Source organism: Mizuhopecten yessoensis, unplaced genomic scaffold (genome assembly GCF_002113885.1).
Source record: "Mizuhopecten yessoensis strain PY_sf001 unplaced genomic scaffold, ASM211388v2 scaffold10987, whole genome shotgun sequence".
NCBI lineage: Eukaryota > Metazoa > Mollusca > Bivalvia > Pectinida > Pectinidae > Mizuhopecten > Mizuhopecten yessoensis.
The window spans coordinates 268,769-293,998 of NW_018408821.1; the positions used below are offsets into that span (position 1 = coordinate 268,769).

General features: G+C 35.4%; 1 protein-coding gene across 1 annotated transcript in view; it reads right to left on the reverse strand.

The window, feature by feature from the left end:
* The window catches only part of LOC110464411 (collagen alpha-1(I) chain-like), a 69,280-nt gene that overhangs the window by 8,143 nt on the left and 35,907 nt on the right, over positions 1–25,230 (reverse strand). Inside the window, exons 23-54 of the mRNA XM_021519612.1 lie at positions 23,743–23,787; positions 23,217–23,324; positions 22,855–22,908; positions 22,414–22,467; positions 21,886–21,939; positions 21,556–21,600; positions 20,905–21,057; positions 20,111–20,164; positions 19,339–19,392; positions 18,751–18,804; positions 17,662–17,715; positions 17,045–17,134; positions 15,752–15,805; positions 15,295–15,348; positions 14,603–14,656; positions 13,469–13,522; positions 12,895–12,948; positions 10,938–10,991; positions 9,870–9,923; positions 9,190–9,351; positions 8,806–8,859; positions 7,638–7,745; positions 6,859–6,966; positions 6,495–6,548; positions 6,108–6,161; positions 5,801–5,854; positions 4,676–4,783; positions 3,295–3,348; positions 3,060–3,113; positions 2,097–2,150; positions 861–968; positions 510–563 (exon numbers count right to left, since the gene is read on the reverse strand). Of these exons, the coding sequence (XP_021375287.1) occupies positions 510–563; positions 861–968; positions 2,097–2,150; positions 3,060–3,113; positions 3,295–3,348; positions 4,676–4,783; positions 5,801–5,854; positions 6,108–6,161; positions 6,495–6,548; positions 6,859–6,966; positions 7,638–7,745; positions 8,806–8,859; positions 9,190–9,351; positions 9,870–9,923; positions 10,938–10,991; positions 12,895–12,948; positions 13,469–13,522; positions 14,603–14,656; positions 15,295–15,348; positions 15,752–15,805; positions 17,045–17,134; positions 17,662–17,715; positions 18,751–18,804; positions 19,339–19,392; positions 20,111–20,164; positions 20,905–21,057; positions 21,556–21,600; positions 21,886–21,939; positions 22,414–22,467; positions 22,855–22,908; positions 23,217–23,324; positions 23,743–23,787 (2,223 nt within the window). The remainder of the gene's footprint in view (positions 1–509; positions 564–860; positions 969–2,096; positions 2,151–3,059; positions 3,114–3,294; positions 3,349–4,675; positions 4,784–5,800; positions 5,855–6,107; positions 6,162–6,494; positions 6,549–6,858; positions 6,967–7,637; positions 7,746–8,805; positions 8,860–9,189; positions 9,352–9,869; positions 9,924–10,937; positions 10,992–12,894; positions 12,949–13,468; positions 13,523–14,602; positions 14,657–15,294; positions 15,349–15,751; positions 15,806–17,044; positions 17,135–17,661; positions 17,716–18,750; positions 18,805–19,338; positions 19,393–20,110; positions 20,165–20,904; positions 21,058–21,555; positions 21,601–21,885; positions 21,940–22,413; positions 22,468–22,854; positions 22,909–23,216; positions 23,325–23,742; positions 23,788–25,230) is intronic.

Below are 25,230 nucleotides of genomic sequence, written 5' to 3' on the forward strand. Positions count from 1 at the left end.
ATGACACTACTGTATGTCACAGTAGATGACACCATTCTGTATGTCAAGGTAGGTGACACTACTGTATGTCACAGTAGATGACACTACTGTATGTCACATACGATGACACTACTGTATGTCACAGTAGATGACACTACTGTATGTCACATAAGATGACACTACTGTATGTCACAGTAGATGACACCATTCGGTATGTCAAGGTAGGTGACACTACTGTATGTCACAGTAGATGACACTATACTGTATGTCGCAGTAGATGACACTATTCTCTATGTTACAGTAAATGACACTACTGTATGTCGCAGTAGATGACACCATTCGGTATATGTCACAGTAGATGACACTACTGTATGTCACAGTAGGTGACACTATTATGTATGTCACAGTAGATTATGTATTAGTATGATATTAATTTAGTTTCATTAAGGATACGTATGCCCTGTAGTCTTCACACATTACGATCAAGACAAATCACTTTCTTTTCTTAAACTGTATCGTAATGAACTTACTGGTAGGCCTGGAGCTCCATCTGGTCCCTGGAATCCGGCCTCACCTGGGTAACCCTAAAAACAATGCATACAAACTTTTAAACACATCCACACCAATGGATAAACCTCTTAAGTCTATCAAACTTACAGGAATTTTCTATTTTTTTTGAAATTCTGAATAAACTTCAACTGTTTTTTAAAATCATTACCTTATTTACACTTGCCAAGTGTCCCCGAAAAAAATATTTAATAGTACTAAAAACTCATTTTAATTTGGTAGTTAAAATAAGAGTGTATATTATTGACTAAATAAATTTAAAAAAGAAGAGATTTACATCTTTTTATTTCAAATATTTTTATCTAAATTCTTACTCTTTCTCCCATGTCTCCTTTGGATCCTGGGAGGCCAACTGGGCCAGGCTCTCCCTTTGGTCCAGGATCTCCAACTACACCAGGTGGTCCCACTCTGCCTGGATGACCCTACATTTTATTGATATTAAAACATAGATTGTAGGACTTGACGCAAGAATTACAAACTTATTTATGTTCTCTGTATAAAATAGTATAAATAGATGCCAATAGCATGCAGCTGCTTATATATAACCATAATTAAACTAGATTTGGGTTTTTTTATGAATAAAAACATGTCTCCGCTTGTTAGCCAATATGCATATTTACTTGCACACATTTAATTTTTCACCTAGGTCAACACAGTGACCTAAATAGTAAATACTCTGCATTGCACACTTTCTATGGGTGGTGCATGTGGACTTTAAATTAGCTCTATAAAAATATCTTCAGTTATTTCAAATTTCAATGCCTAGACAATATTTAACTGAAAATTGTTCATTCCTGTTTGACCTTTGATCTAGAGGTGAATGTCATATTTACTTCATTTACACAGCACTGCACAACTCTGGGTGATGCAAATTTCACTGAAAACTTTCCACACCTAGTTGACCTTTGACCTACAGGTGTTGGCTATACTGACTTAATTTACAGAGCACTGCACACTTTCTCTGGCCGATGCAGATTTTACTAAAAAATATTTTGCAACTATTTGACCTTTGACCTAGAGGTGAATGTCATGTTCATTTAATTTACAGAGTACTTACTGCACACCTTTTCCAGATGATGCAAATATCCTTTTAATATTTTCAATGGTTAAACATTACGACCAATGACAATATTATATTTGGAGAACATTGCTAGAAGCATATTAAAACCGTATGAATACCTCTCTCAATTGCAAAGGGGAGACATAATGGCATGCAAAAGAGTGTCCATGTTATTTACATGATGTCGCAAACATACTGAAACAATAGAAGAACTTTAAATGAGGAACATTAAATAATTATTTCTTCAGGTTTGTACAGAGACATATATGTTTCATCAAATGAATGGAGCATCAAGTCAAAGGTTGTTTAGTTTTTAACCTGACCGAATGATTATGAACGATTAATCGTTTGGTAAAGATGACAAATTATAAAATGTCATTGAAATGTAGCAAATCACACCAACGTTTGATTGTTCAAAATAAGTCATTGATAATATACGTTACTTTATTTATTGTCATTGTGTGTAACTTGTTGCACATCCCAGTCTTACCTTGATACCACGGTCACCCTGCTGTCCCTTTGGCCCTGGAGGTCCAGGAGGTCCCTTTGAAAATGAAAATATGCCATATTCTTAACTTCTGATAAACTTCGTGTTATATTAAACTCAAATGTCCTGTTTTTTCACTGCAACACAAATATACATGCATATGAACTATGACCTTACAATGTTATTAAACATGACATTGCAGCACATTGTCATGTTACAGTTTTCTTGAAAAAGAAGATCGTTCCAAGATAGTTTTAAGTAAAAACGATTTACTGTAAACAGAAGTAAAATTGTTTTTCATTTTTTTTTTCCAGTGTTGTAATTTTTGCAGTTTTTCATGATAACAATATTTTTCACAAAATATGTATCCGTTGAAATGAATAGAAAATTGATAAACCCTCACTATAGCACTTTGTGTCATGGTCACTAGACCTCAAATCTGCAAATAAATAGATCCCGCGAAATTGACCTTTTTAGCAAAACTGCATAAATTAGGGATTGTTTTACAGTTTTAGTGTAACACAAATATCTGCAAATCAGATTCAATTTTTAGGTTAGATGATTTAGCAATTCAGCATTTTTTAATTTAGCAGTTATTACAACTTAGCACTTTCAGTGCTAACTTGAAAGTGCTAAGGAGTACCTCTAAAAATAAGTATGTATAAATATCTATCCTGCAAAGAATAAACTGAAAATCTTTGAAATGATAATTCAATCAAACATTTGAAAATTTGATTTTTGAAAATGCGATCTTATAGGAGATTTTTACTATGAACCATTTCATTACAATGTGATGTTCTTAACATGCACTGCCATTTGTGTAACATATACATGTATAATCAGTGGCTTAACATAACAATCACTGTACATGTGAAATCATCTTATTCCATGTATTTTGAAGAAAATACAGATTGCAAAATTATCTTTCAGCATTTGCATCTTTATGTGAATGGTGTCGCAACTTACTATGAGTCCCTGTTCTCCTGGCATCCCTGAGGAGCCCATAGCTCCTGCCTCTCCCTAGCAACAAAAACAACACACAAACTTTTGTTGAAATATTCTTCTTTATCATTGCACCAAATTTAAAATTAGATTTTAACAAAAACAATGATGGTAAGACATTTCTATAAGCAAGCTTATTGGTTTGTTTATGTATAAATATGATATTGGATCAGTCAGAACAGAAACACTGTAGTCTTACCACTGGTCCTGGAGATCCACGCGGTCCCTGTACTCCAGACGGTCCTGGTGCTCCCTGAAAGTGAATCAATTGTTCTTACATCACATATTCAAAAACAATAGGAAATTCATTACTAGAACACTGACAGGTCAGTAAGGGCCCCATCTTGTGGCAATATATCCCCCATAATCATCAAGAAGCAATCTGCCCATATAGCTGACCTTGACGTTTGACATTTGGACTTCAAAAAGAATCGCAAGGGAGCAAAATATACATTTTACATGTACTTTGATGTGAGTCTTGTTTCCTTCCACCTCCATATTTGCTGGGCTAACAGAAATGTAAATACCGGTGCAATACTCATTTGTTAGCTTTGATTTGTTTTATTTCACCTTATATACCTCCTCCATCAAGAGCCAGGGTCAAAGTCAGAGATCCACTTTGTCTTTGACCTTTGGACCCAAATGACCTTGACCATTAACCCAGTGACCCTGATCTTTGGTCAGTTGACTTATTCTTTAATTCCGACCAACTTTGCTTCATAATATCATAACAAAATGTTCATCAGTGAAAAATACAATACTTGACCTTGACCCTTTGGACCCCGTAACCTGGACCTAAGGTCAGTTGATTCTGTGTTAAGTTCTGAACAAGTTTGCTACATAATAACATAAAATGACCTTGACCTTAAGTCAGTTGACTCCTTTTTAAATTCGGACCAACTTTGCTTCAAAGTGTCATACCAAAATGTTCAACATTGAAAAGATACACAATTTAAACTTGACCTTTGACCCAATGACCTTGACATTTGGTCAGGTTGACTCCTTGTTTAATTCTGATCAACTTTGCTTCATCATATCATAACAAAATGTTCATCAGTGAAAAGATGCAAAATTTGACCTTGACACCTGACCCGATGACCTTGACTCCTTGTTTTATTCTGATCAACTTTGCTTCATCATGTCATGACAAAATGTTCATCAGTGAAATTATTCAAAATTTGACCTTGATCATTGAACCTAATGACCTTGACCTTTGATCTTGACTTTTTACCTCAATGTGTATTTTTGTGAACTGAACATCTTAATTAAGATTCATGTACATCACCAATAAATACTAAAGTTATCAGCCAGGAACAAAATTTGTGGACGGACAGACAAACAGACAGACAGACAGAGTGATTACTATAGGGCACCCGTATCTCCGATACGGGGCCCTAACAAGTCCCTGCTGGAATTTGTTAACTACAGTTATGTTCACTAATTTCACTGACACACAAATCTGTATTTTAGCACTGTTGATTAGAAATTCCAGGAATAAATTTATGGAAGAAAAGTATACAATTTCTTGTCTGATCGCTGGTATACAATTTCTTGTCACTGATAGGGGAATGTAAGCTTACCGTTGGTCCTGCAGATCCACGGGGACCACGTGTGCCAATCAGACCACGATCTCCCTTGTTGCCCATTTCTCCTTGTACTCCCTGAGGACCAGGGTTCCCTGCCTCTCCCTGTGTGTAAATATGTTAATAAACAGTCAGATAGAACAGAAAATAATCATCAAACACATATAGAATGTCATATGCCTTTTTTACACATTTTAGGTGCAGTATCCATGAATTTGTTGACATTAAAAAGTTAAAATACTAAAAGTCACACCTTAACAATGTGATTGACACGTGTTGACAGTTTTTGGGATATGCTCTAGAGATGCAAATTTGCTCCCGAGTTTGAATTTGTTGACCACTATTTCAATGAAAATTCAAAATTTCTAGGAATCGGTGAAGTGAAAATGCCAAAAGGCACCATCAGCATAATTGTTAAGTCCTAGGGATACTGAATAATATTGTTTGATGTGTTGCTGAAGGGTGTGAAAAAGGGGGTGTAATAAATGATAACCCAAATGTAACTGGAACACTGACACTGCCATGTGCCTGAATGTAGCCCCCAATGGTCTACCTTTAGGAACAGTAACCTTGACTTCAAAATCTTTTGCAATCCCTATTGCACATCTGCATTTCAAACAGATTTCAGTTCTGGATTCCGAGATAAGGACCATACACCCCCTCCCCTGGCCTATTTTTAGTAACAGTAAGATTGACCTTGGCTGTAGAATTTTCAAAAAAAACAACTCTATTGCACATCTGCAAATCACCATGTATCACTATGTCAATTTCAAAAAGATTAGACCTTTTGATCCTGAGAAAAGGACCATACCCCAAAGGTCTATTTTGGGTATCCGTGACATTGACCTCGCCCTTAGAATATTCTACATTACACAGTATATCAACATATTAAATTTTAGAAAAAAATGGTTTTTCAGGTTCAGAAATAATCTCTGGAAACAAAAGTGTGGACGGACAGACATAGACGGACACATTTCTGATGCGGGACCCGGGCATACACTTCATATAGGTCAAGTGTATATTCCAATGGATAGCATCGACTATTTATCTTTTTTTCACAGTTATATATATTTATACCGTCCTTTTTGAATAAACCATGGTTAACAGTATAAAAGTACTGACCGTCTTTCCTCCCCTTCCCTGTAATCCTGCCTCTCCTTGTACTCCTGGCAGACCCTGCAACATACAAAACAAATTTCTTTCATATGGAGGATTAATCTGAATCAAGATAATTTCACAAACAAATATATCTGATGTTTTTTGTTAAGTTTGGAAACTAGATACATGCATGTTTCCAATTAACCAAATCTTGTAACAAATTATACATTAATTTGCCTTTCAATGATTACAGGGAAGATATTTTGCAGCATTCGACACTAATTTTGTGCCTCTCACTCCAGTACCGAGTATGAATGACCAGGTATCTTACCACTGGTCCTGGTGGTCCACGATCTCCTTCTGGACCATCCTTTCCTGGCTCACCCTGTAAGGGAGATAATCAGTTATTCACACTCTGTTAACTAATATGATATGCATGAGAGCCATCATTAATAGAAAGAACATCACATACCAGAAATACAGCGCTTAAATTTTATGTAAAATTCTCCTAAATTAATTTAATTATCAGCGAAGATAGATCACTGGAATCCTTTTACAGAGATCAGGTTATATATAATATCATCAACATCAGTCTGCAGTACTAGATAAATCTTTAATAAAATAATATTTCTTATTTCTGAATTAATTCAAAGCCCATAAACCACCTCTTCAAATTGTGTGAGAAATGAATTGGAAAATTAAAATCCTGTTTGCTCACCTTCAATCCAGACTCCCCTGTAGACCCAGGCAGGCCCTCCTCTCCAGCTAAACCCTAACACACAAAACATCATTAGTTGTGTATAACAACCTTACCAATACTGAAGGCACAAATTTTGTCAAACATTATTATGTATTATTTCATAGGTCAATACCGATAAATTTTAAATCATACTTAATTCATTTTTAAACTGCAATACTGCCTCAAATCTGTTTGGTTAATTCTGGTATTCTTATCAAACAAAATATTTGATCTGAACATTGAACCATTTTTGAAGTTGGACATTCTGAAAAAGCAATTATCTCAGAACTCACACATAATGAAATGGACATAAATCCATCCTATAGGTAAATTTCATACTCACAGCATGTCCTTTGGGACCAATAAGTCCTGCGGGGCCCCTTGGCCCTGGTGATCCCTGAAGCCCTGGTCGTCCATCTAATCCCTTTGGTCCCTGGGGTCCTGGTGGTCCCTAGATATACCAAGAATCCTTTTACAGAGATCAGGTTATATATAATACTGAGAAAATTATTATACAATTCAAATATCTTTTTGATTTTACATTTAAAACAAGTTAATGGTTGTTCAGGATATGGCACAATGTGGGATTATGGCAAGATTATTTATACATTTATACAAAATATTCTTTGACAACACTATTTCCAAATTAAAGTAATGATTTGTTGAAGGATAACTATACCAGTTACAGCCTGAAACATTATGAGATCAGGTGGTCACATTTTGATAACAAAATCACCTATCGCCTGCAACATTACATAAACAACATCAGTAAGTCTGTAACAGCTGATTATCAGATTTATTTATACACTTACAGCCATTAACATTCACTGTAGAAATATCACAATGATACCTATTTACCTTGGACTGTGATCAGATGTAATCCCTATCCTACCAGTATTTTTGGTATTAACAGAAAAAACTATTCACTTGAAATGTGTTTATGGAATTTAGTGACATGTCTTTGTCATTCTGACTTGACTGTTTGCTATTGGTATTTTGCAATTGCAAGATACTTGGTTAGTCATTATGGTACACAACCCTTTGAATAAGGATTAAAATACTGCAACACTTTCTCAACTGCAATGAAAACCTTTATCATCTTGATTTCACAATGTAACTCACCACAGTGCCATCCTGACCTGCTGATCCTGGCTCGCCAGTGGTTCCCATCTCCCCCTTCATCCCCTGTCTGCCTTCGGGTCCTGGGGGACCTGTGTTACCTGGTAAGCCCTGTAATTTCATAGCAGTGTTTTCAATTTATCCTTTAGGGCTCGCATGCACATACCCTAGTGAGCCTATAGCTACATTTTTGTATCACACAAATGGTGTTAAAACAAGAATATTGATTGTCCTGCAGTATTTATCGAAGATTTAGCTCTGATCATAAGCATCATGTCAAACTATCATATTGGCTAGATCACTATGTTGCAGGATTTAAAAAAAAAATCTGACCTTGAGATATGAACGAATTCCCAGTCATACATGTTATATAAATAGTAACAATCTGTAAAAACCAGTGTGTGGGTTAGGGAACTAAATGCTCTATTTATAAAGACATTCAGTTGACAGTGCTGGCAATGGGAGTAGTGCTGACATTTAAGTGACGGAACACGTCTACACAAGCATTAAAGCAAAAAGTTGATTCAAAATTTGCGCATGCACAGTGAGCCCCAAATAGATCAGGAATAACTTTATGAATAAATAGTAGAAAACTAACGATGAAAGTTCTTTCCAGTTTATGTCTCTATTTTCAAGTATACCCATAGGTAAAATATAACAAAATTTCTTAATTCAAAAATGAAAAGAAAGCACATTGAATTGATTTCATAATTACAATAATGAGTCTGGACACAGTAAAAACAGTATTCAGTTTAGGATTAATTTGTTTTCTTTAATTTTGTGAAAAAGAAGAAACAAAACAAATGCTGCCATGTGCGAGTTACTCAATTTCATGTTTACCCTCATCTGCATACAGTATTTAAATTGGGCCAATATGAACTTTAAGCTCATTTCCCGGCCATCCGGATTAAGGTAAATCAAGGTAAATCAGTATGTAAGATTTCTCATTTGCATATGTATGATTCTCATTTGCATATGCTATATTTCTCATTTTCATATGTAAGATTTCTCATTTGCATATGTATCATTTAGTCAATTTTTTCACAACGTGATGTGAATATTAGAGCTACACTTGGTAGAGATGCAAGTCTAACATCATAACATGTTTGCTATTGTGTCTCTTGATAACTTCTGAGTGTAACTGACCCTGTGGGTATACATGTGCACTTACAGAGGTGCCAGATGGTCCAGGTGTTCCCTGGGGGCCTGGTGCTCCAGGTGGTCCCTACCAACACATACAGATACCATAAGACATATTCATTTCGTGACCATATAAGAAATTACCAACATACTTTACTGTTCTGATATTTTAAAAACAGCAATGAATAAGGTGTTATATTTGCAATTATTGTTTTAGTTTTCATTTCTTTTGTTAGTATAATTAATGTTTTATTTGTATTCAATCAAAACTTTCCAAACAAAAAACTTGAAAGTTAAACTTTCATCAAACACAATATACTGGAGAAGTACTACCTGAGCTGAAAGTTTAGAATGGTCTTATACATGTTTAACTGGGAGTTAGAAATCCTTTTAGGCTAATTTTGGTAATACTTACAATTGATCCACGATCTCCGCCCTCTCCTTTAGAGCCTATGGATCCCGGTAGTCCCTGCAAACCAACAGGCCCAGTAGCCCCTGGCAAGCCACGTGGACCCTCAGATCCCTTCACACCGTTTGGTCCCTGGATTCCTTGAATGCCAGGCTCGCCTGGAGGTCCCTACGCACAAAAATCATCACACTAAATGTATTGATATTGACAAGCAGAAATCCCAAAAATATAATATACCACTTCATATCATTTAATGATTTTCTTCTTAAGTATCCGTTTACCTTTGAGTTGGACAATGAAAATACAGTGTGACCTTGACTTTCAGTATTTGTAGTGTGATTTTGACTTCTAAGTATGTACAGTGTGATCTTGATTTGGAGTATATATAATAACCTTGACTTTGAATATATGAAGTGTGACCTTGACTTTGACTGCATACCTATAGTGTGACCTTGACTTTGACTTTTGATTATAAACCTATAGCGTGACCTTGAATTTGAGTATATATAGTGTTACCTTGACTTTTAACTTTTTGCAAGATGTGCGTCTTTCAGTGAAACAAACTTAAACGCAAAAACCTGAATGTTGACGCCGTCGCCGGAAAAGCAACACCTTAGTCTCCTTCGTGGAGGCGAGAAACAAAAACGGATTTTACACCTTTTAGAACATCAGTGTTGTCTACTTACTGGCGGTCCACTTTGTCCCTGAGATCCCAATGGTCCGGATGGTCCAGGTGGTCCCTGAAAGGAAGATAGACAATGCATCACATATCTGTGAACTTTTAATGTTACTTACATGTACACTGATCCTTCTGTACTTATTCCCAAATTTGTTTCAATCCATGCTATGCCGGTGTAGTATGGTAATATGAAGGCCATGGTGAAATGAACCGCGGTTCATATTACCATTAGGGCACACCTTCTATTTATACAAAATTGAGTCTCCTTTCCCCAAGGATGCTCCAGGCCGCATTTAGTCAAAATCCATTGAGATGTTCAGGACAAGTAACATTTTAAAGGAAAAATTGATGGACAAATAACAATATAAATAGCTAAATTGTTAAGTTCTATCAGGATTATTTTTTATCTGAACTGGGATTATAATCCATTGGGATTTTCCCTGCATGCATAACGGATAGATTGTTTAAAGTACAAAGACTTATGTAAGTATTTTTGGAAAACCACAAAGAACATATAACAATCCAATTATGAAGCTTAGAGTTTTTTGACTGACAGTGTCACTTGGTCAGTGTTGGTGATTAAGTGTAGGTCAAAAAAGACAATCTATGATTGACATATCTGATGGGTTCAAATTCCATTACTACATCAAGTTATTTTACCAACCTAACAGACTTAATGTTTTGATATGCATTTTTCTGTCTGTAAAATAACCCATCTGCACAAGCATTATTAAACGTGTTATTTTTAAATTTATATGTCTAATGTATTAACAGATAGAATGAACTTCTCAACAATACACGTTCTACAAGATGAGAAATACAGTCAACAGAACTTTTTGGTTTTTATTAAATCGTATAATTATACATACATGTACACAAATACATACCGGTAGACAAAAACAAAGAATATAAAAATGATATATAATTTTTCTAGTTTGTGTATTTTTATTTGAGCAAGCAATTAATTTTGTATAAGCAATATAAGTGGCCATCCTCTAGGTCAGTTGTTTATGCAAAATAGTCAAACATTCATTAGATTTTGAATGCCTGGTTTGAAAGAGCTAAATTTTCTTACCATTTCACCATAATCTCCCTTGGATCCTTTAGGTCCTGGGTGTCCAGTATCTCCCTAAACAGAACGAGAACACTAAGTGAAATAAGTGAAACTATCACTGTCAACAATCCCTGCTACAGACTAGATATATATAACACAGATAGGAAAGAAAGTGTTGTTCAGTAAATTTTACAAGCCATTAGGATTGATATGTCTCGCCTCTGCCGCTATTGACCATCAATCAGGGGCGTAACAAACGGGTTTTCAATGTGTAAGCCCAATGATGAAATGTGCTGCCGAAGGCAACACACCGAAGCGCGTAGTGCGCGGAGGGGGTGGGTATGGGAGGCGCGTAGCTGGGCTTTTTCAATATGCGAATGCGAGCGCCGAAGGCGCGAAGACATTCTAGGGGGGTACGGTGGCATGCTTCATTCACTTTGTTATTGGAAAGCATCGCAAAAAATTCAAATGAATTTTAAATGCGAAAGACAGCTCTCCTTTTTTTTCTCTCCGACAAAAATGTGTCGATTGTTGGAATTCCTCGAAAATATCCGTTGCGTCATAGCTCTTTCCTGATGAATCTAAATTAACTAGATATTTAAAATGCCGGAGCCAATATGAACAGATTAATTTCAGATTTTTTGCTGTTGTGTCCATTAAACCCTTTTTATATCATCAACATTTCTCAGAACATAAGATGACGGTAGCTCCTATATCGATGTTTAGATATATGTATAGATCTACATATATATCCAGTAGCCCTATACAAGATAGACCTAGGACATATTTTATAAGTTCATGACGGGGGAAAATGAATGTATCTAACTACGTGTATCTATGATGTGAAATTCTTAATAGACCTATAGAATGTCAAAGATTAGCATCGATGTGGGTCGTGGGGCTCTCCCCCAGGAGAATTTTGTTTTCTAGAACGCATGAGACGCGTTCTCCCGTGTTCTGGCGTCAGTTTGAATTGCCATTTTAAAGCAAGTATATATCATTTTCCCCTATTATTTTACAAATATTTTGTTTTTTTATATTTTGTATCATATTGTCTTTGTCGCTTATTATTAAAATGATGTGTAAGCCCGGGCTTTTTTGCTACATAGGTTGTTACGCGCCTGTCAATGCACATATCAGAGAAACTAACTTAAACGCAAAAAACTTAATGTTGATGGAGACGCTGACAAAGTCAATGGACCATGAAAGGTAGGCCTCATCCAGCATTTGATGCATGGGTTGCGATGTACTCCCGAAGATGATCTATGGTCCAAGTTTGGTTGGTCTAGCACTTATAGTTTCAGTGAAACAAAGTGAAATGCAAAAACTTAATGTTGACACCACCACTGTCGTCGGAAAAGCAACACCCGAGATCGCTTCCGCTTGCTCGTGGTGGCGAGACAAAAACTCAAAATATCCTTGTTGGAATGTTCAGTACATTTCCTGCTCTAATTGAGGTTTGGTTTGTTTGTGTTTTACGTCCAATTAACAGCTACTGTCACTTAAGGACGTGCAAGGTTTGATGATGGAAAGAAAGCTGGAGTTCCCCGAGAAAACCACAGACCTGCGGCCAGTACCTGGCGACTACCACGTAGGCCTTGAACCTAACTAACTTAGGGGCTCTAAATATAACTACTGGTAAGGGCATAACAGCTAGACCAAAAATTTAAATGTGATGTCTCTCTTAAGATTGTATTTTCAGAACTCATAGTTTTTGAAATTCAAAGCTAACTATTATTGCAACGTCAATGTCATGATTTGTAATTTCAGATCCAGTAGAGACAATAGTTTTCCAACAAATAAAAGACTTTCAAAATCTTTACCTACTGGTATTAAATCTGATTGCACTTTGAAGTTATCTTTTCTTATCTAGTTAAATTACATGTGCTGTATGTATCATAGAAACAGGGGTCACATTGGCACCTCTTCATTATTCATTTGTCAAAATGTGCATACAGCAATTTGGTCAGTAGCAAACCTTATCTCCATCCTCTCCTGGAGCTCCAGATGGTCCTGGTGGTCCATCGTAACCCTGGAAACACAGAAATGTAATTTTTAACTAATTGAAATCATGAATATACATTCTGTAATAAATATGTTTTTTTGCAAATTTCTCCTACATGGTTTCTACACTAATTTTAGCGTATACTATTTTGACAGAGTTTAACAGTTACACTTGATTGAGTTAACACTTTAAGATTCAAGATTTTGCTCAAGATTCAAAAAACTTTCTATAGTGTCGTACGCATGTATCAAAACAAAACGTTAGTTTCGTAGAGTTATTTTTACAACAAACAGAGGTACAAAATTCATGAACAAATAACAACCATGTTAAATTTTACAGCATGCTACATTTAGAAAATAAATCACTAAAGGTATAAAGCTGCCATTAGCTGAAGCATGTAATCAACACAGAACAAACTGCACAAAGCTATTGAAGAGTAAAACTTATAGATTTTTGTATCTAATCCTTTTCTTTCATAGCAATATTATCCTGTAGGATACAACATACAGATGTTTAAACATACAAATTACGTCAATATCAGACATACCCTTGGTCCCTGTTGTCCTATGTTGCCAGGTAACCCACCCGGTCCCTCCAGCCCCTACAAAGAAAAAGGCATCATTAACACTTCTTTAAAACTGTGCTTTAGCAAATAGTTTCCATTTCAAATCAATAACAAATTAGGTTGATAGATATTATAAGCATTGCTATAATAGGCACCATGGTAGTTTATATTGTTTGCATTGCTGTAATAGGCACAATTGTTGTTTACATCGCTGTAGTAGTCGCAATTGTTGTTTACATTGCTGTAGTAGTCACAATTGTTGTTTACATTGCTGTAGTAGACACAATTGTTTTTTACATTGCCATAGTAGGAACAATTGTTGTTTGCATTGCTGAAGTAGGCATATTGTTGTTTACATTGCAACAGTCGGCATAATAGTTGTTTACATTCCTATTGTAGGCACAATTGTTGTTAACATTGCTGTAGTAGACGCAATTGTTGTTTACATTGCTGTAGTAGTCACAATAGTTGTTTACATTGCTGTAGTAGACACAATTGTTGTTTACATTGCTGAAGTATATTCACTTGTTCTTTACATTGCTGTAGTAGACACAATTGTTGTTTACATTGCTGTAGTATACACAATTGTTGTTTACATTGCTGTAGTATATACAATTGTTGTTTACATTGCTGTAGTAGACACAATTATTGTTTACATTGCCATAGTAGGCACACTTGTTCTTTACATTGCCGTAGTAGACACAATTGTTGTTTACATTGCTGTAGTATACACAATTGTTGTTTACTTGCTGTAGTCGACACAATTGTTGTTAACATTGCCATAGTAGGCACACTTAGTCTTTACATGTCCAAGTGCTGGAAATCTTATAAAAAATGGGAACGACTTTTGGAAAGTACCCAAACGTCTCATACAAGTACAAAACGAACAAGTACTGAACATGTGTACCCTGAAGTGGAGACCCTACCTGGTCACTCATTATCAACCGCCAGGATTTACAAGAGCCTTATTTTCCTAATTCATCAGCCAATGTTATTTTTGTCAAAGGAGTGTAATGCAAATTATATCATTGGTGATTACAGTTGCTTCTTTCACAATATCCTGAATAAAAAATAAGAAACAAATGGTGCCTAATCTGTTATGTTATCCATACTTACAGTGTCTCCCTTCTGTCCTCTCAATCCCTCTGGGCCAGTTGGTCCTGGGGGTCCCTAATGTCAAACAAAACACATATGTTCTTACAAATTATAGAAAGAAGTACAAAACAACTTGAAATAATTCCCCTCCTTTTATTTGCCAGCCTCCTTAGTGAGTGGAACTTAGTCACCTGGTACAATCCATTTTTATGGTCTATTTACTTTTTAATGAATTCTCCCTCCCAAAACTCAAATGTTGGCAACATCAGAGTGTTCGAAGGTAATGTGACTTTTAGAAATCCTGAAAATTAGCATTGCTGAATTACTGAATGCCAAAGATAACCTACATTCCATGAACACTATCAAGGAGTACAATTCAACTAGCTTGGTGCACGGGGCTAGCAGAATTTAGGCCGGGGCAAGTGAAAATTATGTTTATTTACTATTAAATTATAGGTTGGGTTTGTAGATAGAATTTTTCAAAATCTGTCTGGGCTATAATTCTTTAAATATGAAGTTGTACACCCCTGACAATATCTATACATTGAAGTGTCTGTTAAGGCTCAGGAGAAATTCAGGAAAATAATTGTTTTACTTACTGTGTATATCTTGTGTTATTCATAAAAATCGTCTGTGTGGTACTTGAATTTGTAATCAATGCTTAAATCTGTGAAAATGATTGTACTTTTTTTATGAATATCTTGATAACTTACTGAAACACCATGTGATCCAGCATCGCCCGGCTCTCCAACATCTCCCTTCATACCCTGTAAAAGACAAACAAAGATCAAAAGTCACAAGTGTATCAATGCTTGATTGTTCATGCATTCTAAACTAGTTTAATACAGTGTTCATTTCAAAATTCTGTTATCAATACATTTTGCAAAAAAGATACGACTGTAGGCTATGCAGCCCATTTTTAAATCCTCTCTTGATTGGCAGTGTAATAAGGAAATAGAACTCTTTTTAAGATAGAGTCCCACCACTTTTATTCTGCACAGGCCTTAAAACATTATTTGCCCTATTTATTCTATGTTGATAAATGTAGCATTCTGATTTTGCAAACCAATTTTCGTGAAAATCAATTCTATATGCAAAAGGTATTGTCTGGAGTACACTGGAAATAGTACTTAAAATATACACAGATTGAAATAAAGAGAAAATCTTTACCATTGGTCCTAATTGTCCATCCATTCCAGGCTCCCCTCGGGTTCCATCCTTACCCTATACACAGAAACAATAATATCTGTGTCAAACATCAGTACCTAACTTCAGGCAATCATCCGAAATTCTACACAGGACAGGACTAGCTATCAGCTGTTTATTGTACCATGTTCAAACAACTGTCTGATCTTGCTGTAACAATTAGCTGCATAAACCAATTTCTAATTATTAAGCCTTGTAGTGATATGATACTGAAATTATGTATTTTGATATATTTCCAACTTTTCAACATTAATAATTTTTAAACAGTACTTAATGAATGATATTGTGTAATGTTTTCATTGAATTTAGTTGCTTTACGAGACAGCAGCAATTATCCTCTTGACAGTGGAAGACTTATTCCAGGTGACTAGTCAAACAAAAAACAAGGGGGTTACAAATACATGTCACATCAAATAATTGAATTTTGAATATTTCCCTTATGATAGACTTTTTCAGGTTATATTGTATAACCTATAACAAAAGACAACACAAAAAGGGATGGCATCGTATACTCCAATGTTTGGAGTGGTATTTTGTAATTCTTACTTCTGGTTGGTTCAAGTTGCTCAGCAATGAAATTACAGTGCAATGTTGCATGTTGTGCAAAATTCAATTGTTTCCAACAGAAAAGAATGAATATATAAACTACAAACTTTAAAGGGTTTTTTTCTAGTATATACAGTATAACCCCAAAATAATTCTGGCTATTCCTTAAATAACCATGCACAGATCAAGAGGTATGCTTAAACAAAATCGGAATAAATCTTTAATAATATACCATAGCAATAACCAGACTTGTATTTTTCTATCTAACCAGCAACTAATGAAAAAGTTCTTGCATGTTTTCTAAATTATAGAAATTTAAACATGTAAAGGGATTAAAATGATTCCTAAACAAAAAACTAGGTAACATTTCAGATAATTTTTTTTATACATTATGCATATTAAATTGTTTTGTTAATGACACATAGGTCCAGTCAGAATCTCTCATCACTTTGTCCATTGTACAGTATTTTTTCTTCTTCCTGTGTTTATGAGAGAAATGTGTAAAACAAGAAAAAACAGAAAAATACTATTTCATCCCAAGGGGTGTAGGATAGGGCAATTCGACCCTCAGGATTTTAAAATTGGTGCACAACCCTCAGCAATCCTCGAGTTTCATCCAATTTGATAGCCCCTTGGATGGAATTTCCGTATACTACACCCCTGGGCATGAACTATTCTTGTAGTCATCAACATCATTTATATCTTACTTACCTGAGGTCCAGGGAATCCTCTCTCTCCGTCGAATCCCATGGGTCCTGTTGGTCCCATGACACCATCATTTCCAGATGGGCCAGGAAGACCCTAAAAGGTAAAATCCAACTCATATGATATGTGATTGATCCTTTTTTTCACAAAGAAATGTAGCATCTCTCCAACTACTCTTAATTTCATTTCTAATAAAAATTTACAACACTGATTTTGACATGGAGATTCAACCTTTTCACCAAGAAAATACAAAATTTCTATAAGATGACTTTTAGACTTTTTTGAGAGGTTCAACTTAAGTTGTGCCCAGAGGTTGGAGTCAAACCTGTATATAACACACATACAAGAGTTCAAACACTGTCAAATGCTCCAAAACTTACGGCTGACTGGAACTATGGTAGTTCAAGATAATAATGTTCGGTACAAGAATAAATTGTAAAATAAAGAGCAACCATCGAAGATTTTAAAACTAATCCTAGCTGGGAGGGAACATTTTTGTATTAGACAATTTAACAACAATCCAGAAGTATAGATATGAACATCATTAGGACGAACAAAACAAAATACTATATGCGATCCTTATATAATATAGAATTATTGCCTTTTATCAACAGATAACTTACTGGAACTCCCCTTTCACCAGCTGCTCCGGGCAGACCAATGTCTCCTGGTACTCCCTGCAAGACAAATCACAAATTCGTCAAATGCGATCTATAATACTGTAAAGCGTTTATATTTCGCGGGGTTAACTAATATCCGCGAATTCTATATACCAGCGAAATTATCGAAAATATTAACCACTTTTACAGACCATATCACAACATGTTGAAGATACTTATAACCAAACGATGTTATGCAAGCTTAAATTAACTCAAATAATCGGACAACTGGCCAGTCCATGTGACAACACTTACATATAAGTGGCCATAGCATATTTATGTTTGCACAGTAGGTGATTAATTGATTAAAGTTTAATCCTACAAAAGTACATACACATTTGATTATCTTTCGAGTGAAGTCACTTGCGGATGACGACGCTCCGGATCAGCGTTTTCAAACGGTTTACCTGTATTTTGAGGTTTAACCCTTAAATGATGACACTCAAAATACTTTGCACGACACATGGGATTCGGTTGCACAGCGAAATTTAACCCTGTGAATACGTACTGAATACATAACCGCGAAATATTGTCCAGCAAATTTAAAGCGCTATACAGTATTTCATTGCTACTCAAGTTGGACACAGTGAAACTACCAAATGTTGTCCATTTCATTTGCATCTCTTCGTCGATCCTCATTTTATGAGTGCAAAAACAACATTTACAGTCCAGTCTGCACTGTTTTCGCTATACTAATTAGTGCTCACCTGCTCATCAGTGGATATTGGGTAGGTATTATCCAAGCAAATATGGGGTTACCTATAGGGTAATTAATTCGACTATTTGATTATTGAATTTTATAACCAGTTCTAGGTCTTCCATCAAAGTAACCAGTTAATTGTCTAAACATGACAACCTTACTAGTTTACAAAAAATGGTCTGTCACTAAACAATTTTTGCAGAACCCAAGTTAATTTTTGTCATCGATGGAATATTTTGACAATTCAACTCACCCCTTGAAATTACCTCAAACTTGTTTTTTACTTAACCACAATGATGGCAAGAATGGCCCAACTTGCATGCCATACATCCAGCAGCAGTTTATCTACTTACAGGGTTGCCTGGTTGTCCACTATCTCCCTGTGATCCTGCCTCCCCTGAGTGGCCCTAAATAAAGACAGCATTAAACACATATGTAGACATGGTCATGTACGCATACAGTTTCCAATATGGTTTCCTTTAACTTGGTCTTATTCAATAGGACAAGATTTTGAGTGTGACAAAGATACTTTAATTTGTTTATAATGTAATGTTAAAGAAAATATATTTAGATGATGTTCTTCAAATTATTTATATTTTCTTGGCTCTTGCAAACTTGCATTTTGACCATAACATTATCATATGATGGCTCACTTATTGCTTCTCCTGTTTTTGTATACAGTCAACCCTGCTCATGTGATCACCTCCATTAATATAAGAGACCACCTGAATAAAGAGACCACTTTTAATGTTTCCCATTGAAGTGATTTGATTGTGGAGTAAACCTGTATTAAGAGACCATCTGTGTTCAGTGACAATTTGTTTTTTACTTTATAAGGTCAGCCTTAAAATACAGTTTTGAATAGAATTTCCCCAAAATGTAACACAATATTCAGATTTAACTTCTTGTGAAGGAGACACAAGTCACTGTATTATACGTACCGGTGGTCCCATGACTCCCATCTGGCCTGGCTGACCTGGGATTCCTGGCCGTCCCTGGAAAAAGAGAAGATTTAAGTTAAATTAAAGTCTTAACTTGGGCTTAGGAAACAAGTGATCACATTTACTGATGACTGACACCTCCTTATCTCATCTCCCTATCTGTGTATGTTGATGTATTGTTACACATATTTGTCAAAGTTGAGACCATAAGCATGCACCAGGTAAGGGACACATGATATTTTGGATGTGAGAAAGATGCATTTTGAAGGATACATCATAGAGTGTACACATAATGTCAAGTTGAATCCTTGATAACTTAGTGTGAGCAGAATGTTTCACAGAGTTATTTCTGTATTTGTATAACAGTAAAACCAACCTTATACAACCCAAATCAGTGAAACCCCACCTTATACAACCCAAATCAGTGAAACCCCACCTTATTCTGCCCAAATAAGTGAAACCCCCAATCAAATCGCCCTAATCATAGCGAAACCTCCATTATACTGCGCAAATCACAAAGAAAAACATGAAGACTATTCCCAGGAAATGTGTACTGTCAGCTGGCTAACCTTAAATTTATGTAATAGGCTTGATTTTGCAAAGTGATGTTTTCAAGTAATTTTGACAAAATTACAAATATGTAGAGTTGAAATTTACGGTTTGGAGTTTGTTAGGTCTGTACGGTTAGATTGATCTTCAATGAACATAAGTCAATGACACATGCCACCTTAACGTGTCAAGGATCAACTGAACGACATAAATGTTCACTTACAGTCTCTCCTCGCTCTCCTGGTAATCCCAACAGACCGTCCTTTCCTGCCAGACCCTAGCAAAGAGAATTATATTTGGGCATGTTAAATATGATATTGAAACTAATAAAACTAATTTTAACTACATGTTAAAGCAGAAATTGAAACGTCCTTTTGAAACAAAAAGACATTTTATAACAATTGTGAGAGTAAGAACTTCAAGCCGTAGGTTCACTTCTTCATCTCTTATTCTCAAATGTTGATGAAATATATATTTTCATGGAAATCAGTTTAAACTTGCAATTTTTTCCATATCTATAGTATTCCAATATCACACATATGTTAATTTAACATTTTGATATGAAACTAAACAATTAAACATCCTTCATGGTCCCAGCAGATCCTATAAAGCAGTACAATGTAGTTTATGTTACAATACATTTGTGTAGATCATTAAAAAAACAAATTGGCTCATCCTTACAAGAAATTTCATGGAAATGATACCACACAGATTACAGTCCAAAAACTATTTCCTATTTAGACATTTAGTGAAGTTCTTACTAGTTACGTATCTTATTATTCTACAAAATTTAACTTATTATTTCTACTACACATCGATGGACAATGTTTGCTAAAAGAAATTGTAACAATACCATCAACCAATCAAAATTAAGAATGTATCCAATAGCATAATAAAAGCAAACAAAATCTAGTCAAGATTCTGTTACTTTTCAGAGATGTATTTTGGGACGGCAGAAAAACAATAAAGAAAAAAAATGTCCCAGCTTGATGTTAATTAAGAAAAACAAATATTTACTGGAGGTCCCATGGGGCCCATCAGTCCAACTCCTCCTCGGGTTCCCTGGAGACCCTGCTCTCCCTGGAAGCCTGGTGGCCCTGGTGGACCACTCTCTCCCTTGGCTCCAAATGGGCCGGGCATGCCCTCCTTTCCTCTCTCACCAGGTTGCCCCTATAAAGGAAAATATACTTTTGTTAGATCATTATATACTACTCTTTTGTTTTTTAGCTTCCTATTGGTACTAATTTAAAACAATCTTAGTATTTTTGGCTAAACCAACTCCAGATTTTGGTTCTACCTGCTAATCCTGGCTATAGTTAATTAAACGCAAAACAAGACATCAAAAGTAATACAAATCCCCTTGAATAATATATAATATGGAAAATACAATGTTTGGTACAACGACAGCACTTCATGAACAGCAGTTTTGGTTGTGTACTTTGCGTTTCATAAGACTTAGGAATACATTTTTACATTTTTAACATAGAAAGACTATTCTGCAGCATTTATGAAATATAAACACAACACAATGTCAATTATACTGAATGGATAATATAGATATTTGAAACAACATTAAAAACAAAAGTTTCATTGCAAAGAGTAATAATAATCTCTGAAGGTATAAGACCTTTTCGATTCAGTAAAATAGACAAAGATATATATACTTACTCTCATTCCCCGCTCTCCACGATCACCACTTTGGCCATTTAAACCCTACAAAACAAATAATACAAATCTATTAAAATATATATTATTGATGATTATCAGTCAAAGGGATTGACACAAGCTCTCTTAACTTATTAGGCCCTTACTAGCTCAACGAGTATCCCAGCTTTTTTCTTTTGACCCTTATAAACAAACTTTAAAACATAAAAGGAAATTTGAAAATTATCGTGACTGGAAATGTGCTTGTTATCCAGTAGAGATAACGATAACCATCCGTTGGTAAAAAATCTATTTTGTCAGAAGCATGAGTACAAATGAAGTTATAAACCTTACCATTTTGCCTCTGGAACCCCGTCGTCCTCGACGTCCTGGTCTGCCAGATTCGCCCTGTCATGACAGAAAACATGATGTTACATGTTTTATATTTCATAGTGGAACAATGGCATTTGCCCTTACAACCATCTAAAGTGAAAACACTTTCTCTATGCATCAAAGTAGAAAACTAATGGGCTACACCCACAAGCTAAATATGTATAAAACCCAATAGAACTCATATCATGGTCACTTAACTACTGTAGAAATGGATTTTTGTGTGTGTCTGGAAATGTTCGTATTGTTACTCTTCAAACTGATTGCGGTTTATGCTAGTATATTTAATGTGAAAATGGGAGCATTTCCACACCACAAAACTTTCAGTTTTACAGTAACAACGTCATCAAATATTTAAATATTATTAACACTCAGCCATACAATTTAGAGGCAACTTCATCATAAGAATTTGTTATCAGTGTAATAGAACTTTTACGGAGGAAAATCAATAACTATGTGAATTCAAAGAAATTGGAAAGTTATCGAACTAACCTTTGCCCCCTGTGGTCCAGAGAATCCTGGCATCCCTGGAATACCCATCTGACCCTGTCAGAGACAAACAAAAAACCAGTGACTTAATTTTGTATACAAAATTGGACATGGGAACACTTTAAGATACTGATACATGCTGCAGCTATTTTGCAATTACTTTCCATTATTTGCTACATAATAACCATTAAAATGCCAATCATTATAATTGTACATGCATAAAAGCACAATAACAAGGGTTTCAATAAGATTTCAAGTTGTGTGTATCCGACACAAAGTACGTGGTTAATTTCAGTACATTTCATAGTACATCCTTACCATTATTTTTATTCGTTCATGGAAGTAGTCGGTGAAATGTCTGTAGTATACGTAGTAGGCTAGTTTTACACACTAATTGACCATGTAAATGTTCACAGCTAAAAACCAATCCTTTTTTCTTTTTACCTTTTCTCCTGATGGTCCCTGTGGCCCATCATTTCCTAAAGCTCCAGCATTACCCTTAAAATAGAAAGATTATAATGAGGCATGTAGAGATTCCTGTGCTGCAATATACCTACATACCAATGTTGATCAAAAATATAAAAAATATGTCAAGATCTACCAATTTTGAACATGCCTAAAGCAACTTTTTTTTTATCCAATCGGAAAATATGGTGAAAGATCCAAAAAAGCAAACACTTGCATAAAGTTTTGTTAAATTTCTCCAATCAGTTCTGAAGTTATCAGTCAGTGAAGAATTGGTGGACAGACAAACAGATTTCTGTAGAACACCTGCCTCATTGACAAAGATATCACAGTATACTTGCCTTAGGGCCAGGGATACCCTCAATACCCATCGGTCCTGCTGGTCCCTTGTACCCACGATCTCCCTTCGAACCAATACTGCCTTTAATTCCTTGCAGGCCATTGTATCCCTGAACAAATTCAAACATTCATTTCTCAATGCAGAAAATATAGTCTAGCAAACCTATCAGACAAAGCTCTTTAAGACTTTGATCATTTCAAGCTACCTAATAAACGTGCATGTAAAACAATTCAAAAGTTAACCTATACAATTCCAACACAAGATTACATTAGGGTACATTTTATACTATTAATTATTTTATAAATCTTATCTCATATTAAACAAAATAAAGAACCACATGTGATCCAAGTACCTAGCATTATTTGGTGTTTATGAGACAATTTCCTTCCAAAGGTAAAAAAAAAATCATTTCTTTATGAGCAAGAAGTAACACTAGGACTGGTTTGTTTATGTAACTGTTTTTACTTTAGACCAAATCTTCCTTCCAGCCAGTAATAACACTGCCTCCTATTAAACAAGCATTTTACCTTCACTCCTTTTTCTCCCACCGTTCCAAATGGTCCTGTATCTCCCTGTTGAAAAATAAAATACATATCCGTTTTGTTTCAATTTTCTCATTTATGTCATTTCATTCTTCCACAAAATATAGTCTAGCAAACCTTTGATTCCAAATTGAATTAATTCCCAACCACACAATTGTTTAAATAACTTTGAAAATAACTACAAAAAAACAGAGCGTAATACGCCATCGTGTAATATATGAAATATTTGGAAGTTATTGATGTTAAAGGAGAAATATTCCATCAATTAGAAGAGGAAAACATTTGTTTATCAAAACTGTCTGAGCTTTGAGTAAGCAACCTTCTTATTGTAAAGTATGAAGTTAATCTATAAATAACAAGCATACTGAGTACTGCTAAAGCAATACATGTCCCCTACCGGCCCCCACTAGCTATTACACTGTAATGATTTATAAATTTATAAAAATGGTGCCCTTTGGTGTTAATTTGGGAAAATGAAACGTATACAATTAGCTTGTAACTGTTTTTAATGTAAAAATAACACAAGAAATTGTAATGTTAGTATTATGATAGAGGAATTATATAAAATAAAATGATTGTCAACCCTGAAACTCAAACGTGTACGAGATATTATGGTCCTGTGTATTTGTGTGAAGTTTGACCAAAATCCTTCAAGAAATGTAGCCGCTAGAGCGCTGCCAAACATTGGTGTTACGTACACGTGTACGTACGTACGTTCAGGAAACCTATATCATTTTCCCTTCATTTAAACGGAAAACAAAATTACTCAAACACTGATTTAATCACAGATGGGACGCCGGATTAGCCACGGATACCATCCAGCATCATTTGTGGCAATCTGTAGTGGTCTGTAGCTGTCCGTATTGTATCCTGAGTCAATCATAGTAGTACTTGTATATCCTTGACAATTTTGAACATGATAAAAAATTCACCACAGATCAGACAAACATAGTACATCCTTACTGATCCATAGTAGAACGTATTAATCCGTTGTAGTCCGTAATAAACCATAATTAGTCACAATACATCCCCGGCCTCAAGTCGCAAAGGATTGGAACGATTAGTTACGGTGAGCTACATACTTGTACTAATCCGTACTAAAATTCAAATTAAGTTGTGGAATGAATAGGCGAACGCTGGAGTTTGTATACGGATTGCTTACCGTGGCAGGTCTGTGGCGCTCCGTAGCGAATTCTTACTAATCTGTGCCAGACCGTTCCAATTTGTGCTAACCCATACTAAAATCGAAGCGAACCATTGTTAAACCGCAGTGCAAACGCCTTGACACGTGTCGTTCTGTACTAAACAGTACCGAACCGTAGCAATCCGTAACCCTCCCCGTTGTCAACTAGCCCCTATCCGTAGTTAAACTGTTGTGCATCCATAGTAGACCACGGATATAGACTATTCCGGGGTCATCCGTGAGGTTCCATCCGTAGTGGATCCTGCGAGGCAATCCATGAATGTGTGACC